The 14101-nt window shown below is 40.1% G+C and overlaps 1 protein-coding gene across 2 annotated transcripts in view; it reads left to right on the top strand.

Annotated features, from left to right (window-relative positions):
• Nucleotides 1-7459, top strand: part of SNCA (synuclein alpha) — a 63436-nt gene extending 55977 nt beyond the window's left edge. Inside the window, 2 exon segments of one of the 2 annotated variants that reach the window (NM_001302099.1) lie at nucleotides 5760-5849; nucleotides 6830-7459. In NM_001302099.1, coding sequence (NP_001289028.1) covers nucleotides 5760-5849; nucleotides 6830-6862 — 123 coding nt within the window. In that variant the 3' untranslated portion in view covers nucleotides 6863-7459. 2 annotated transcript variants of the gene reach the window in all.
• The last annotated feature ends 6642 nt before the right edge of the window (nucleotides 7460-14101 follow it).

Raw genomic sequence — 14101 nt, 5'->3', positions numbered from 1 at the left:
GGGGTAAATAACTTTATCCCTAAATAAATAAAGACAGATTGCTAGTGCAATTATCCAGACTGTAACAACAACTAAATTCAATAATTCACTTATGCTGGGCTTCAATTAACATCTGGGCCTGCAAAGATGTATGTGCCCATGGCTGGCAGGCAGGCTTTACTCTATTAGTATGTGATAATTTTTCAAGGTAATGATGCTTTTAGATGTGTATTTTCTTGTTTTGAGCTCCCACAGATACCAACTGGAGTGTGTGTACAACAAATGGGCTATGTTAAAATTGCTTTGCATGGAATGCTTTGGTGGGGTCTCAAAGGACTTTCCAGAAGATTATCTTGTAAACCAGCTTTTCCCCTCTCTAGTTCATTGCTTTCTCAATAAGGCCTTTTGTCTTGGTTCATAGGTTTTTCAGTTCACAGCTTTAATTTGATTAATTTACACAGATTTAATTTAATCAAATTTAATTGGTTCACAGTTTTACATTATAAAACACTCAATTACAGACTGGCAAGTGATGTAGTGACCAGTGCTCATTGAGTTTTAATAATCTATTTTGCTGGAATTAGCTGTGACTTCTCAGGTTACATTAATCTTTTAGTTGTTTGAGGCAAGCCTCATTGTATTTATTGTCATCAGTAGGGCTTTGAACTAGAGAAAAGGTCCTCCCACAATATCTGCATGGGAAATCCCATAGAGGTCCCAAAACCAGACAGAAAATCAACAACCATGAAACAACATGAATGTGAGTTTGGGGGGAGGGAGTTTATCAATGAGCATAAACCCCTGGTAGGGGTGGAGGTAAAGGAGATTGAACCAGATTCTTCAGTGGTGAAATGGCAGGAAGCAGTGGGCACTAAATGAAAGGCAGGAAACTCCACTTAAATACAGAAAAAAGGTTTTTAACTGTGAATTTAGTTGAACACTGGAAGAGGTTATCCAGTGAGGTTGTGGAGTCTCTGTGGGAATGGTTAAAACCTGATCAGGAGTGGCCCTGAGCAACCTGCTCAAGGTGGGCAATTTCTGGAGGTCTCTTCTGGCTTCTGTGATTCCTGGCTTGCAGAGTGATTGCCTCTTGTCAGTAGAAATGTTCTAAGAGCAGAAAGTTTGGTAGCCTGGTTTATTTATCTCAGGATGTGGAATCACTCCAGAAGGAATTAGTCTCCATAATTCATGAGAATTATGCATGACTGTAAGATTTCATCAGTGTTCATAATGGAGAGAAAAAACATCTTACTAAACACGGAGATGTCAGAGTATAGTGTTTAGATCAGCCACTAAATTACAATTATAACTCTTCCTTTTGAAGTTGCTCTTGTCTCTGACTTGGGATAAATTACCTTTTTTCTGATGGCAATAACTTTTCGTTGCAACACCAACATGTCACCAGGAGGACAGAATGCACACTCCTGAAGGTGACCCTTTCACTACATGGTGCTGACATAGGAGCACCACCAGGAGTCAACCACTTGGTATGTTTTTCACGGGTAGGGGGTCTTAAACAGTCTCTTCCCTTCCACCAGGAGTGTTATGAGGTAGGAAAGAGAGCGAAGGGAAAGAATGGGGTGCAATTTTCACCAAAAACACTGAAATAAGTAAAACCTATTTAGTGATGTTTACATCATAGAAGGAATCGTTCTGAAATTTTGTCAAGTATTCTGTATTTTGACAGGCCCAGGTCTTCAGGAGGAGTTTTTTATTAGTTTGATTACTGTTTTATTGGCAAAGTGGGTCATTTCACACTGTTGTGCACAGAGCTTTGCAGGATTCATTCCCACAGTAAAAGAGGAGGAATCAATGTTTTGGAGCCATCACAGCAGTTCTGCTTCATGCTCCTGTATGCCACTTATATTCATACCTGTTCTTTGAGTCAGATCTGGTGCCCTGGGTCATGCAAAAGTGTCACTTCCCCATGATGGGACACCATCTCCTCTTTGTTTCTAAAAGGACACAGGTTGCTTGATCAAAGGAGAGAACCTCATGGAAGAGAGGGTATGCACTCTGTAACGTAGCCATGTATTCCTGGGAAAAGTGTGCAAGGGCTTGCCAGGTGGCCTGGCAGCACATGGCCTTTGTGCAGCTCTCATAGGCACATGTCTTTAGCAAGGCAGGCAGAAGTGCTGATAGCACAGTGTGGCACCCCTGTTAATGCCTGACAATAGCAGTGTGATCTGCTCTGCTTGGGATATGCAGAAGCTTTTTTCCTGTAAACGTGGGGTCTGAGGGCATGAGACTCTCTGGAGTCAAAATACAGCCAGAGTGACCATGCTTCAGACTGATATATGGGTGGGTATTCATTTCTCCTTAAGAGAATGCTTGGGGGACAAGCCGAAGTCCTCACCTCCCCATTCTTCTAACACCTTTTTGACTGGGTGAGTTGTAATTTCCCCTTTCAAGTGTTTTTCCAGCAAGAGTTCCTGCTCCCCATTTAAAAACTGACTTCATTTCTGAGAAGCTTTAGTTGAGCTTTTCAGATGATCTAATATTAAAAAAATCTTTCCCTCTGGAAATGCCCTTCAGTGTGGTTAAGAGAGGTTGTAGCTTCTAGAGAAAAATGTGTCTTTCATACTAAGACAAGAATTGGTCTTTTGGGTGGTTTTCCTCTTCCATAACTGAATTAGGATATGGAATTACCGATCACGACAACATAAAATTGCACTTCTTTGTTTTAAAGGAGGTCAGATAGGATTTAAGGTGTACCTTGGGTGTCTCTGTGTTACTGGGGGTGGTGGTTTACTTTTGTGATACCCTTACTTTAGGGGGGCTGTACATCAGAAGCAAAGCATGCCACCATTTAGAGGGAGGTGGTCGCCTGTGCTGTGCATTTTTATGCAACAGATGACCTTGAGCAATGCCATCCTCATCTGAACTGCAGTGACATCAACATGAGAGGTGGTGTTGGTGGTGCTGTTTGCAGCTGGGCAAAGGTGATAAACCTTTCCTGGGCAGGGAGTTCCTTTGGAGGTTTGTTATGGCTTATTATTTACTTCCTTTGAAAACTCTGGTTGATGTTGTGTTTTTTCTAGCACTGCTGGTTGTTTTGTTAGAAGCTGTAGAGAAACTTACCTCCTGAACTTGCTGAAGGGACTTGGAAAGATGATAATTTCAGTCTTTTAGACCTTGTGTCTCAGTATAATCCTGATGGACAGTCCAGATCCATTGCAGAGGATCCTAACAAAACAACAGCATACAAACTTTGGAGCTCTTATTTGAAATTCATCTGGGAACTGTTTTTCCTTGTCATTAATAATGGTCCTGGCAGTTTCACTTGCCATCTGTTTTCCTGCTACAGGTAACATTAAGCTGTGTGCATGCTTTCTTGTGCACCCTCAAGCCTGATTTTGGGCACAGTCTTACTCGATAAGCTGGTTGTTAGCTGAAGCTGTTCCTCAATGGCTGGGGGAAGCAGAAATTAAATTATATTTTGGATTAAGCAGGAGAGCATGCAACAGGAGCTTTAAGTCTTTAGAGCTGGTCTATTAGGTCAAGGGCACAGTAACAGCTGTAAAATTTGCTTTGCACATTTTATTTGGCTATTTCAGTTAAAGCTAGTAAGGATTGATGCTACTTTTCATACAAGGAAACAGGCAAAAATGCTATTAAAAATGTGTTTAGAAGCTAATGGAAATAAATACTGAAATCAAGTAATGTGAGGAGCTCAGGGGTTTTAATAAGATGAGGCAGAAATATAATTGGGCCCAGTCTTTCTCATAATTTCAAGCCTGAAAAATTACCTTTTGTGTTGAACACCCCAAATTTTTGGCAGTTCCAGAAAACCAAACTGGTGCCTATTAGATACCTAAATAAAGGTACTTGCAGGTACTTCATTGGCATCCTTTGGCTTTCTGGAATTTGTCCATGTTGTCTGTGCCATAGAGCAGCTCAGGGTGTTGGCTCAGAGCAGGCACATGCATGGAGGGAACTTGGCAGAGCAGTTAGACTGCACACAGACTGTGCTGCTTGCCTCCAAAGGAAGAAGCATAGAGGAGTAAGAGGACCAGATATCTCTTCAAACTGCATCTTTTAAAGTCTGAAGTAAGAGCTGAAAAGAAGAATCTTTATTATGGCTATAAATTCTGCACGTCGTAGGCTTGGATGATGAGGATGAGAAATGTGTACCTACGTATGTATCAGATAGGTGACAGAGCCAAGGAAGAACAGGCATCTGGCAGATGAAGTCCCAGTTTGTCCTTGAGATGGTGCAGAAAGTGAGGAACAGAGTGTTATGGCTAAGGTCACCTGGTTAAACCACTGAGGGAGCCAATATGTGGCAAATGGGGGAGCACAGTTAAATAGTGGGAAGGTAAAGAGGGTTTAGTGCCACCTTTTTTTGCATTTTATATTCTAGTTTGTGTCAAGCTTTCAGAGGTGAATTTCAGGTTTAGCTTCTCTTAGCCTCATTTCATCTGTATCCTAAATTTAATTCAGTGCCACTATCTTACTTGTAGATTTTGAAGAATTATGTCATTAGTCTGCTTTTATGATTAACTTAATTTTGTATTTCTGTCTACTCTACCAGCCTGCAGGTGGGTTTTTTAAAATTAATTCCTTCCTGAGTGTCTGTAATTGGTTTTAGTGCATTTCTGTCTAGGTCAACACCTGTTATAAATCAGCATAGTCACAATAGATCCACTGAGACACTCTGACTGTTTTCATATCAATTTTCTTATACTTCAGGATGAATGCCAGCAGCCTCTGCTCTGGCAGAGCTCATGCTTCTTCTCTGTGAACTTCTGGAGTAACAACTACAAAGAGGATTGGCCTAATTGAAATGTTGTGGGTTTTTTTCCTTTATGTTGGTTTCATATGGTAAAGAGTATCTGTAATTCTAGGAGAATAATAATCTTTCTTTAATAGTCTTATTCAACACGTTATTCCTCACACCATTGCCATCCTGTAAACTCCAGGAGTCTCTCACTAAAATTGCCGTATAAAATTGAAGTGCTCCTATAATAAAGAAAGAAATGCAAGAAGCTGGGTAAAAGTATCATACCATGTATCACATACCAGTAGTGCATAGAGTAGCATGCTGGTTGACATAAGAAAGCATGTAAAGGTATGACCCATTAAAAAAAAAAAGAATTTTCCAATACAGTTAGGTTCTAAAACAGAAGGAAATAAAGCACCATGTGTCCCCCTTTTTGCAAAATGAAAAGACTAAGACTTTAAAACTAATAATGGTTTATGACAGGGTGGATATGTCTGTAACATTAAGAAAATATTTAAATTACTGTTTTGTGTGTCTTGATATTGGCCTGTTTTTACAGGCACTTTTGCATACCTGTCACTGTGTTCCCCAAAGCAGTTAAACATGAATTAATGTGATAACTTAATGTGATACTTAAACCATTTGTGCAGGACTTTGTTTCCCAGATCGGTTTCTTAAGGCACAAAAACCCCCTTGTTTTGGTTTGTTTTGTGACTCGACCAAAGCATTTCTGGGGGATTAAAATATTTTCCCAAGATATTCAGCAAGCTGGTGGTGGTACTCTTCTTTTATTCACATTGACTTCTTGGCCTGTCCATGGCAAGGGAAGAATGAGGTCTCAGCTATTCTAAAGTTATCATTGTCATAGAATACCGCTGTGAAACACGGAGAAGATCTCTCTGCAACTCATGTCCTCTCACTCTCCACAATCCTTGGTAAAATCCCAAAACCACAGGGCAGGCCAAGAAGTCAACCACTGATGGGGGGGAAGCTCACACTTGGGTGGGAGTGCCGAGGTGAGCAGTCACTCACTTTTCTTTCCCTGTTTTAAATGTAGAATGAAGAAGGCTTCCTGCAGGAGGGAATGGTGAACAATACAGGTGCTGCTGTGGATCCTGACAACGAGGCTTACGAAATGCCTCCAGAGGTAAATCTTTTGTGGTGTTGGCTGGGAATGCATGTAAGAGAAGGCCACAGGGTTGTGGGTTTGCTGCATGCTCAAGCTGCATGCTCAAGTCACATCAGTCTGGCCCAGGCTGGTGCTGGGAGCTACAAGGGCACAGCAGAAACATGGTCTCTTTGGCCAAATCTGCCAGAGGTATAGTGCTGGGAGTCACAAAATTATTTTCTTTTTTGGTAGTAAGGAAGTGAAATGGGAATTTATTTTCTGTGTTTCAAAACACTTGTGCCTGGTTTTTGAAGGATCCTTTTTTGTATGTTTAATAGGGAATGCAAGACAAACTGCATCTTCATAGATTGAGGAGCTTGGCCTCTCACCAGTGCATCATGCTTTGTGAAGCTTGATCCTAAGTTAATGCAATTATGGGAGTAAATGATTTTGTTGTTTTTTATGAACGAGCTCTCTGCAATGTCTGGCATGATGCACTGTTAGTTGAACTAGCAGTTTTATGGTAGCACAGACAATAAGGCTGAAAATGAGAGGTATAAAAAATTTAGGCCATGATCCAATAAAAGACTTAAAGGCTTGAGGGTAACATCTTGAATATCACAGAAAATATGGATGCTGCTCATGTGGCTATAGTTAAACATGCCTTTAAATGATTTACTGACTCACATGAGGATCTGCAGCACCTGGTGTGCTGTTCAGCCCAGAAGCAGTATTCCTTCCTCTCCTGGGGAATTGTCATGGGTGGCCTCAGGAGTTCCTGGCAGCATCAGCTGAATGATGGGTTAATCACTGTAAAAGTCTAATTCTCCTCAAAGTACCATGACTTGTAAGGTACAGAATCTGGGAATTGTGACAAAACCCAAATACATTTCATAGCCTGGTCACATGAGAATCCATAATATTTGGGCATTGAATCCATCAGGAGTAGAATGAATAGAGAAAATAGGATGTCTTTATCTAAAATAGCAGTAGTGTTGATTTCTGCTCTCCCTCAATAGGAAGAGTATCAAGACTATGAGCCTGAAGCATGAGAGTCCTTTCCTTCCTTCCTATCACCTGAAGTCTACTAACTACTAAAGACATCCCATCCTGTACAAGTGCTGAGTTCCAATGTGCCCAGTCGTTCAATTTTTTTACTGTTTTTACGGTGTATTTTGAAGTCTTCCATCAGCAATGATTGGAGTATCTGTGACTGCATCCACCTTGTTTCAGCATTTCCCTCCTGCTGAAATGAAAGCTGGTTGGCAGGATCATTGTTGTGCTGTGGATATTGTGGCTTCAAGTTTAAAAGTTAAAAAAGAAAATATTAAGTGAAAACACCTAAGTGTCTACTGCTTATTTCTAATTCTGTACATGTTTTGTTGATAGGCTGTCAGTAATTTGATATTGTTTATGATACAGTTTTTATTTGTTTCCTATCACTATTCTTTCTGTGCAGAGATGACTTATTGTGAGAGCTTTATATATATGTGTATGTATTATACATATAAAAAAAGTAATGAGCATGAACTATGCACCTATAAATATTAGCTGTTGAAATTTTATTGTTTTGTGATGTGTTTTATTAACTTGTGTCTGTAAATAATGGTGTTCAACTGAAGCAAATAAAACGTAACCCATTAAAAAGGAATTTCTAAGTTAGTGATGATTTCTAACACCACCTTTCCCTTCCAAAAGCCCCTGTTGAACCAGTCAAGCTGTGTGCCTTCTTTTGAAGAAACTGGAGAAGCAAAATCAGAAAATGTAAGCCTAGTCTGTACAAAAACCATGAAGAATGAGAAAATCAGGGCTGCTGCTGCAGCTGGGTGCAGCTTTGCTGACAGACAGATTTGTTTGTAGGTTAATGAACTTGCTGTTGTAAGGGCAACCTGAAAGTGAATGAAGCCATTAATTATGGGCTGCAGCAGATTATCAGGAAATCATCAGGCCCTTTGAGGAATTACTGTTCCAAGGTTGTTAAAGTGCTGGGATATAAAGTAATGGCTTAGTTGTAGTGAATTTGTCTTGTATAAAGTCTCATTTTGCTGAAGTACAGTCTGCTGTCTATTTTTAGGCATGTGCTGCCTGGATATTTTTCCATGCAGTATAAAGATTTAAATGTGAAATTGTTTTATTTCTATCATGTTTTATTTTTTGTTATTTTGGATGAAGTGTTGGCTCTAACCTGAAGTGCTTTTGTGTTTAAGGTTTTCTAGTCTTGAGTAGGATTTTGAACTTGATTTACAGCTACCCTTTTCAGTGTTCTGGGTAACAGGTAAATATCATTGTCTGGTTTTGAAAGTGGGGAAACTTAGGCACAACCACATAATGCATGTTACTGGTGTGCTCAGAAAGACACAGATCCAAGGAGGATGAACTTCTCCAACTTGTTGGTCAACTGAGCTCCTTTCTGGCTTTCTGCAACCTTTCTGGTACTATCATGCCCAACACGAAATAGATCTTTGCAACTGTGTGCCCATTCCATCTATGGACAGTGGGAGCTGATGATGTAGCACTGTGAGCCAAAGTCACGGGAACTTGCTGGTTTCATGGTGCTTAAAATACCAGTGTTTCAGTCATCCCTCAGTCCCAACCCAATATTTCTCAGGACTTTGACTTATTTCAGAAGAATTACTATCAAGTTTTTTTGTTTTGTTTCGTTTTCTTCTTCAAAGCAATGAAAAATCCCCTTGAACATTTCAGACAACTTTCAGGTATTTTCATCAATGGTTTAATTGCCCAGCAGAATCTAAAGTCCTGTGCTTTTTTGCAGAAATTTCTCATGGTAATCTGTAGCGACCCACCAACAGTTCAAAGTCTCTTTCACAGGTGATGTATCAAAAGATTTTCTTGACCTGGACATGTTTACTGCAAAAAATTAATGCTTCCATTACAAATCTATTGCATTCCTGGAAAATTATATCAGGATGGGGTACAAGGTAAGATACTGCTTTTTTGTATACCTTAATATTTTTAAGGCTCTTTCTGTTCTAGGAGGACTTGGAAAGAAAAGGTCGGTACTATAGTGTGATTTCCCCAGCCCATCGTCCATCAAAAGCAACAACTGAGATGAGTCTTGTGCCTGGTACTTCAGAAAATAGCACTGGAAAGGGCAGTCTAAATAGAATATGTATTTCTGTTGTTCATCTTCACTTTCACAGCCCAGGTCTTGATTTCTCTGTTGCTTCTTTACCAGGGAATCAATTAAAACTGGTTGCTCACATGCTGTAAATAAGCAGTGCACTTCTTAAGTAAGCTGTGGGGAGTGTTATAAAGAACAATAATGAGTTTGTTTCTGAGACTGGTTGGTCTCTTGTCTGAACATGTCAGAGTTAATTAGTTTATTTCATTTGTAATATCAGCAAATCATTTGGAGTTTTTAGGTCATTTAAAATGTACCAAAGGTGATCAGTTTGGTTCTTGTGTGCCTCTTGCAAACATGCCCTCAGATGGCCCCAGAAGTCCATGGGACCTTGGTTACTATGGCAGCACAGTGTGATGCACTGCTCTGGTAACAAGCTGCATTTTAATTAGATCCTTTAAGGGCTGCCTGATCATCCTTTCCAGGTAAACCAAATGTCATTGTGTCTTAATTTTTGCAGTGAGATGGATATTAGCATGCAGGTTGCAAATGTCAGAACTGTGTTGGGTGCTAAAGCTGCACTAAATAGGTACTGTGGAATTCAGGTTTTTAAAAATGTCTACTCTGTGTATTAAAAAAAATGCTTCTGCTGGTGTGCTAAAAATTTTTTAAACCATGTCTGACAGAGAGGAATGTAACTCAGAGCTCTTTTTGCTGAGAGCTTGGATTTTAACTCAGTGCTAAAGCAATCTTCTATTGTCTAACTAAGAGTTAATAATGAGCCTCACCATATCCCACTCCTCCAGGGGAAAAACACATGTTGCTTTTTTGTTCTATTTTGACAACTTTAATTGGTCTTGTAATGGTTCCTAATTAAACACATTGTAATAATGTTTTTATTACTGTAAATCAGTGTTAATGCTTGTGTTACATGACTTTTATATAATGAATTTCAAGTGTTTCCTCTCCCCACCCAAGACTTTCCTTCATTCCCTCAAGACAGTTGTAGGCAAATTGAGGTAAATTGCAATGTCATAAACTCAAAGAAAAGTAAGATGCCTATATCTCTCCAGGAAACACAGATTTTATTCATCCTGGTTTTCATAGCATGGGCAGTTTAGGCCCAGGGATGCTCATGTGGATGGGTCAGAAATGGACAGTGGGTCAAACAGCTGCAGCAAACTCCAAGTCAAGCCTCCAAGAACTGGGAGACTGGAAGATCCACAGCTGTCCATTTAAAGGCTGAACTAATCCAGGAGCACAATGCAAGACAGGTACAGAATGTCTGCCTACAAATATTCATAAAATCTTAATATACAAAATAGGACTACTTAATTGCCCCTAAGATTTCATCCAAAGTTTACTGAAATCTGTGAAAATACTCCTACTGGCTTCACATAGGTGTGTTAGGACAGCTGTAGCTCCAGTATAAATTTGATTTTCTTGTACAAATTTTGTATGGCAGTCTGCATTGACATGGTAAGTTTCCACTTCTTTTCTGGATGCTTTTTTGTGTGAAAATAATTGGTGAGACCCTTGGTTCTGGAGTTTCCTGAGCCACTGGCTATACAGTACTTTTTTTGTCAGGCAGATGATATAGGATGGAGGTGATGCTCCTGATCTTTAACTTGCTGAAAGTAAAGGAAGTTCTTTGCTAAATATCTATGAATAGCAAAAGTGACAGAAAAGCAAAGATAAATATTTTGATAACATTTATCAAAATATCACAGCTTAGTCCTTACTGGGCATTTTCAGCATAGCTGTGGTTTTATATGCTGGCAAAATATACCTCAAGTGCTGGGTTTGAATGGGGTGGTTGCCCTTAAGTATTGCAACCTTAGAGTTAATTCCTTTTTAAGGTAACTGATGTTTATTCACACATTATTCCAAACTACCTCTTTGTGTTGTGCTCTGAAATAGCTTAGGAGGTAAGTGGTTTTGGTTTCCAGGGACTTTATTATCTGGTAACTTTTTGGCCCTTAGCTTAAGACTTTCCATGTTACTAGAAAAGACACTAACAATGAACTTCACAGGTTATGGTCATTCTTCATGGGTGTATGAAGTTCTGAAATAATAGCATGAGTTTTCACACAAGCAGGCCTGCCTGTGAATTGCAATAACCAAATGCAAATGACATCTTAGCCTTTAGTGTCTCCATGAAGCACTTTTAATGGAAATCTGTTTAAATGCAGACATAAACAACTTTTCTCCAGCCTGCCTGACATTTAACATGTAACTCACAAGGTTCCTCTGGTATAAAAAAGACTGGCAGATGGAGAAACAGCAGGTGGAACCTCAGATGAGACAGCCAGGAGGTAACAAACAGAATAGGAAACTAGGTCAGATGAGATTTCTCCCATGGTGGAATAAATGCTTTCACAAATGCTTCTTCCTCCACTGGATGCATTAAAGTGGGGTTTCATCATTTTCCACTAATATTCACAGCTCTGCATAGGTCAGAGTCTGCCAGCAACTGATACATCTGTAGGGTACATTTCTGCAGAAAAGGTGAATGTCTGAGATTACAAGGGTGTGGGTTTCAGCTGCAGCATGGGAGAGCTCTTCACAGGAAGCCAAAGCACCCATACACTACTGATTAAACATGAGATTTAACCAGAATAATGTTTTATGAAAATGCAGCTGCTGGGATACCTCATCTTCTCTTTTTCTTTCTATTCACCACTGTCCCATTGGTTTCTTTATCTCCAATAATCTGCTCAATTTCCAGCAGGTCAGATCTGACCCTGTACCCATTGCTGGGTGCCCATTTCATTGCAAAATTTTACTCCAGCCACTGTGTCTAGTACATTGTGATGAGGCTGTAAGCATGTCTGCAGAGCTGGGGTTTTTGGTCCTTGGTCCTCCCTCTGAGAAGAGGACAGTTTGTCTCCTCCTTGCTGTGCTCCACCCCTGCAGCAGCCAAAGGCAAGGCAGAGGCAGTGTCCAAAGGCACTGAGCTGGGGGGCACAGGGGCTGTGCAAGGGCAGCTGAAGAGGCTGGAGAAGACAACCAGGCATGAGAGCCTTGCTGGGAATTGGCTGGCATTCATCCTGCTTCCCTCCCCCAGGCACTACTTCTGGTGTCAGAGGCTAATGATAGAAAATATCCATGGCTTTACAACACTCCAGGGACTGGCACCTCCAGGAGCCAGGTAAATTCAGAACAGGGATGCTTTACTCTCCATGAGCCAGAATTCCTGTGCTGTTTGAGGAGACCTGGATTTTTATGCTGGATTTCCTTTTCTATTTTTCTGAAATCCTCTGTACCAGAAAAACAAAAGCATTTTACTGAGTGTAATAGATTAATTAAAAAACCCCAAATTATGAAATCTGATTTTATCAGTCTCCTGAATAGAGGAGGAAACTGCACCATGCCCTTAGGGTTGTATCCTCCAGTCATTTTATTCATGTGAATTTCAGTTGTAAAATTCTGTGAATCCTTGCAAAAATAACAAAGATGGTCATCTAATGTTAGCAGTTGTTAAGATTGCATCCTGCTGAAATGGCTGCATTACCTAAAACCTGAAATGGCTACATTATCCCAAAACCAGAAAAATCTCAAAAGGAGCAGCCTTAGCAAGAAGACACAACAGTGCTGTTGTGTAATACAGGAAAACATGTTAATGGTGAGAATATAAAGAACAGTGATTTACAAGCAACACATAATAAGGCCAAAAAGAAATGAAATCTGTGATCTCAGTCCACTAAATGTCAACTTTCCTTGGCAGAGGAAAGTGGTGGCATCTCTGACAAAACCCTTGAAACAAAATTCCTCCTATTTCTTCAACTCTCTCATTCCAAAATCCAGTTCCTTTCTGGCCCAGATTTGCAGCAAGAGAGTGATATATATTTTATTTTAATAACCAACTGGGTGTTCCAAGGTGTGAAATAAATGGACTTTTGAAGGGCTTCAATTTTCATTCTTATGTCTTATGAAAGCCCAAAAATTCAAAGATGATAATTCCAGTCTATTAGAGTCTGTGCAAAGGCAGTTGCTGTGCACTAGAGTGACAGCTCTCCTGCACTCTGCATTTCACAGACAGATAAGTCTTTTCTTGCTGTAATTGTTCAGTATGTGTATGCACTGTCATTAGGTACTGTAAGTTTATTTTAGTAATTGTCTTCAAGTATTGTAAGTGTATTCAAGTATATATAAATGTATTTCAGTAATTGTCTTCAAGGGTGGGGGATTATCCCAAATTCAAGGAATCCATTTTTAAGGCATTTAAGACAAATACTAGGTAACATACTTGAAAGCTGCCAAATTCAAGCCTCACAACTAACAGCCCAAACCTGAATAGCAGAGCTTTGCAGATAGCACATAACTGTGTAAGTGGCTTATCTTACCTACAGTGCAGCATTACTGACATTATTTGTTCCTTTACAGTGACATACACTGTGTAATAAAGATGCTCTGTTGTTACTACACCTCTGGGCTAGGTGTTCTGGATGATACAGCTCCATCAGTCGAGATCCAATATTTTTTTCTCCCCTACACTGTGCTTAGTGCTCTTTCTGAAGCAGTTGTCATAGTGCCAGTTCCACTTAACTGAGCGTGGTAATAAAAGCACCCTGCCCAGAAACCCTGGCATTTCCTAGTGACAACACTGGAGTTTTTTGGCAAACCTTCTGCTCCTGAGAGCAGCATGGCTTTTCTGAACCCAATGCCAGTGGGACCTTGGCTCCTGTGTGACTGCCAACAAGTTCTTCCTGTCAAGGGTAGACCATCATGCAAACAATCATGTTAAATCAGGGTAGTCTGTCTCTCTCTCATAAGGAGATAAGCTGTGCTGCTTAAATAAAGGGAATTATCCTGAGCTTGACTATACAGCTGAATAGAGGAGTGTTAGCAGAGCAGCTGGACGCCAAGGCAGCTCCTTGGAGGATGTTAGCTGACTAATGCAAGTCAGTCTAGAAATGAGAACACAAGTGCTCACTCCCTCTGGATCCAAAAGGCAAGAGCTGGTGAAGAGAGGAGAGCTTTTGGTGAGATAATGCATTTAATATGTTGATAAATTGCCCATCTTTTTTCTCTTCTTAATTGCTTTTTCTTGTCTTACACATCACAAGGTTGCTGGAGGGAAAGGTCATTGACTCTTCCATGAGTGTCTGTTCCCTTATTTGATAGGACTTTAAATATTACTGAAACTTAAGTGAAGTAAAAGGATAATAGTGTTAAATTGAAGGTCAGGAGAACAGAGTCAAGCGTG

The sequence above is a fragment of the Serinus canaria genome, chromosome 4 (assembly GCF_022539315.1).
Source record: "Serinus canaria isolate serCan28SL12 chromosome 4, serCan2020, whole genome shotgun sequence".
In the NCBI taxonomy this organism is placed as follows: domain Eukaryota; kingdom Metazoa; phylum Chordata; class Aves; order Passeriformes; family Fringillidae; genus Serinus; species Serinus canaria.
Note: the sequence above shows the minus strand (reverse complement) of the source record. Positions and strands in the feature narration are given on the sequence as shown.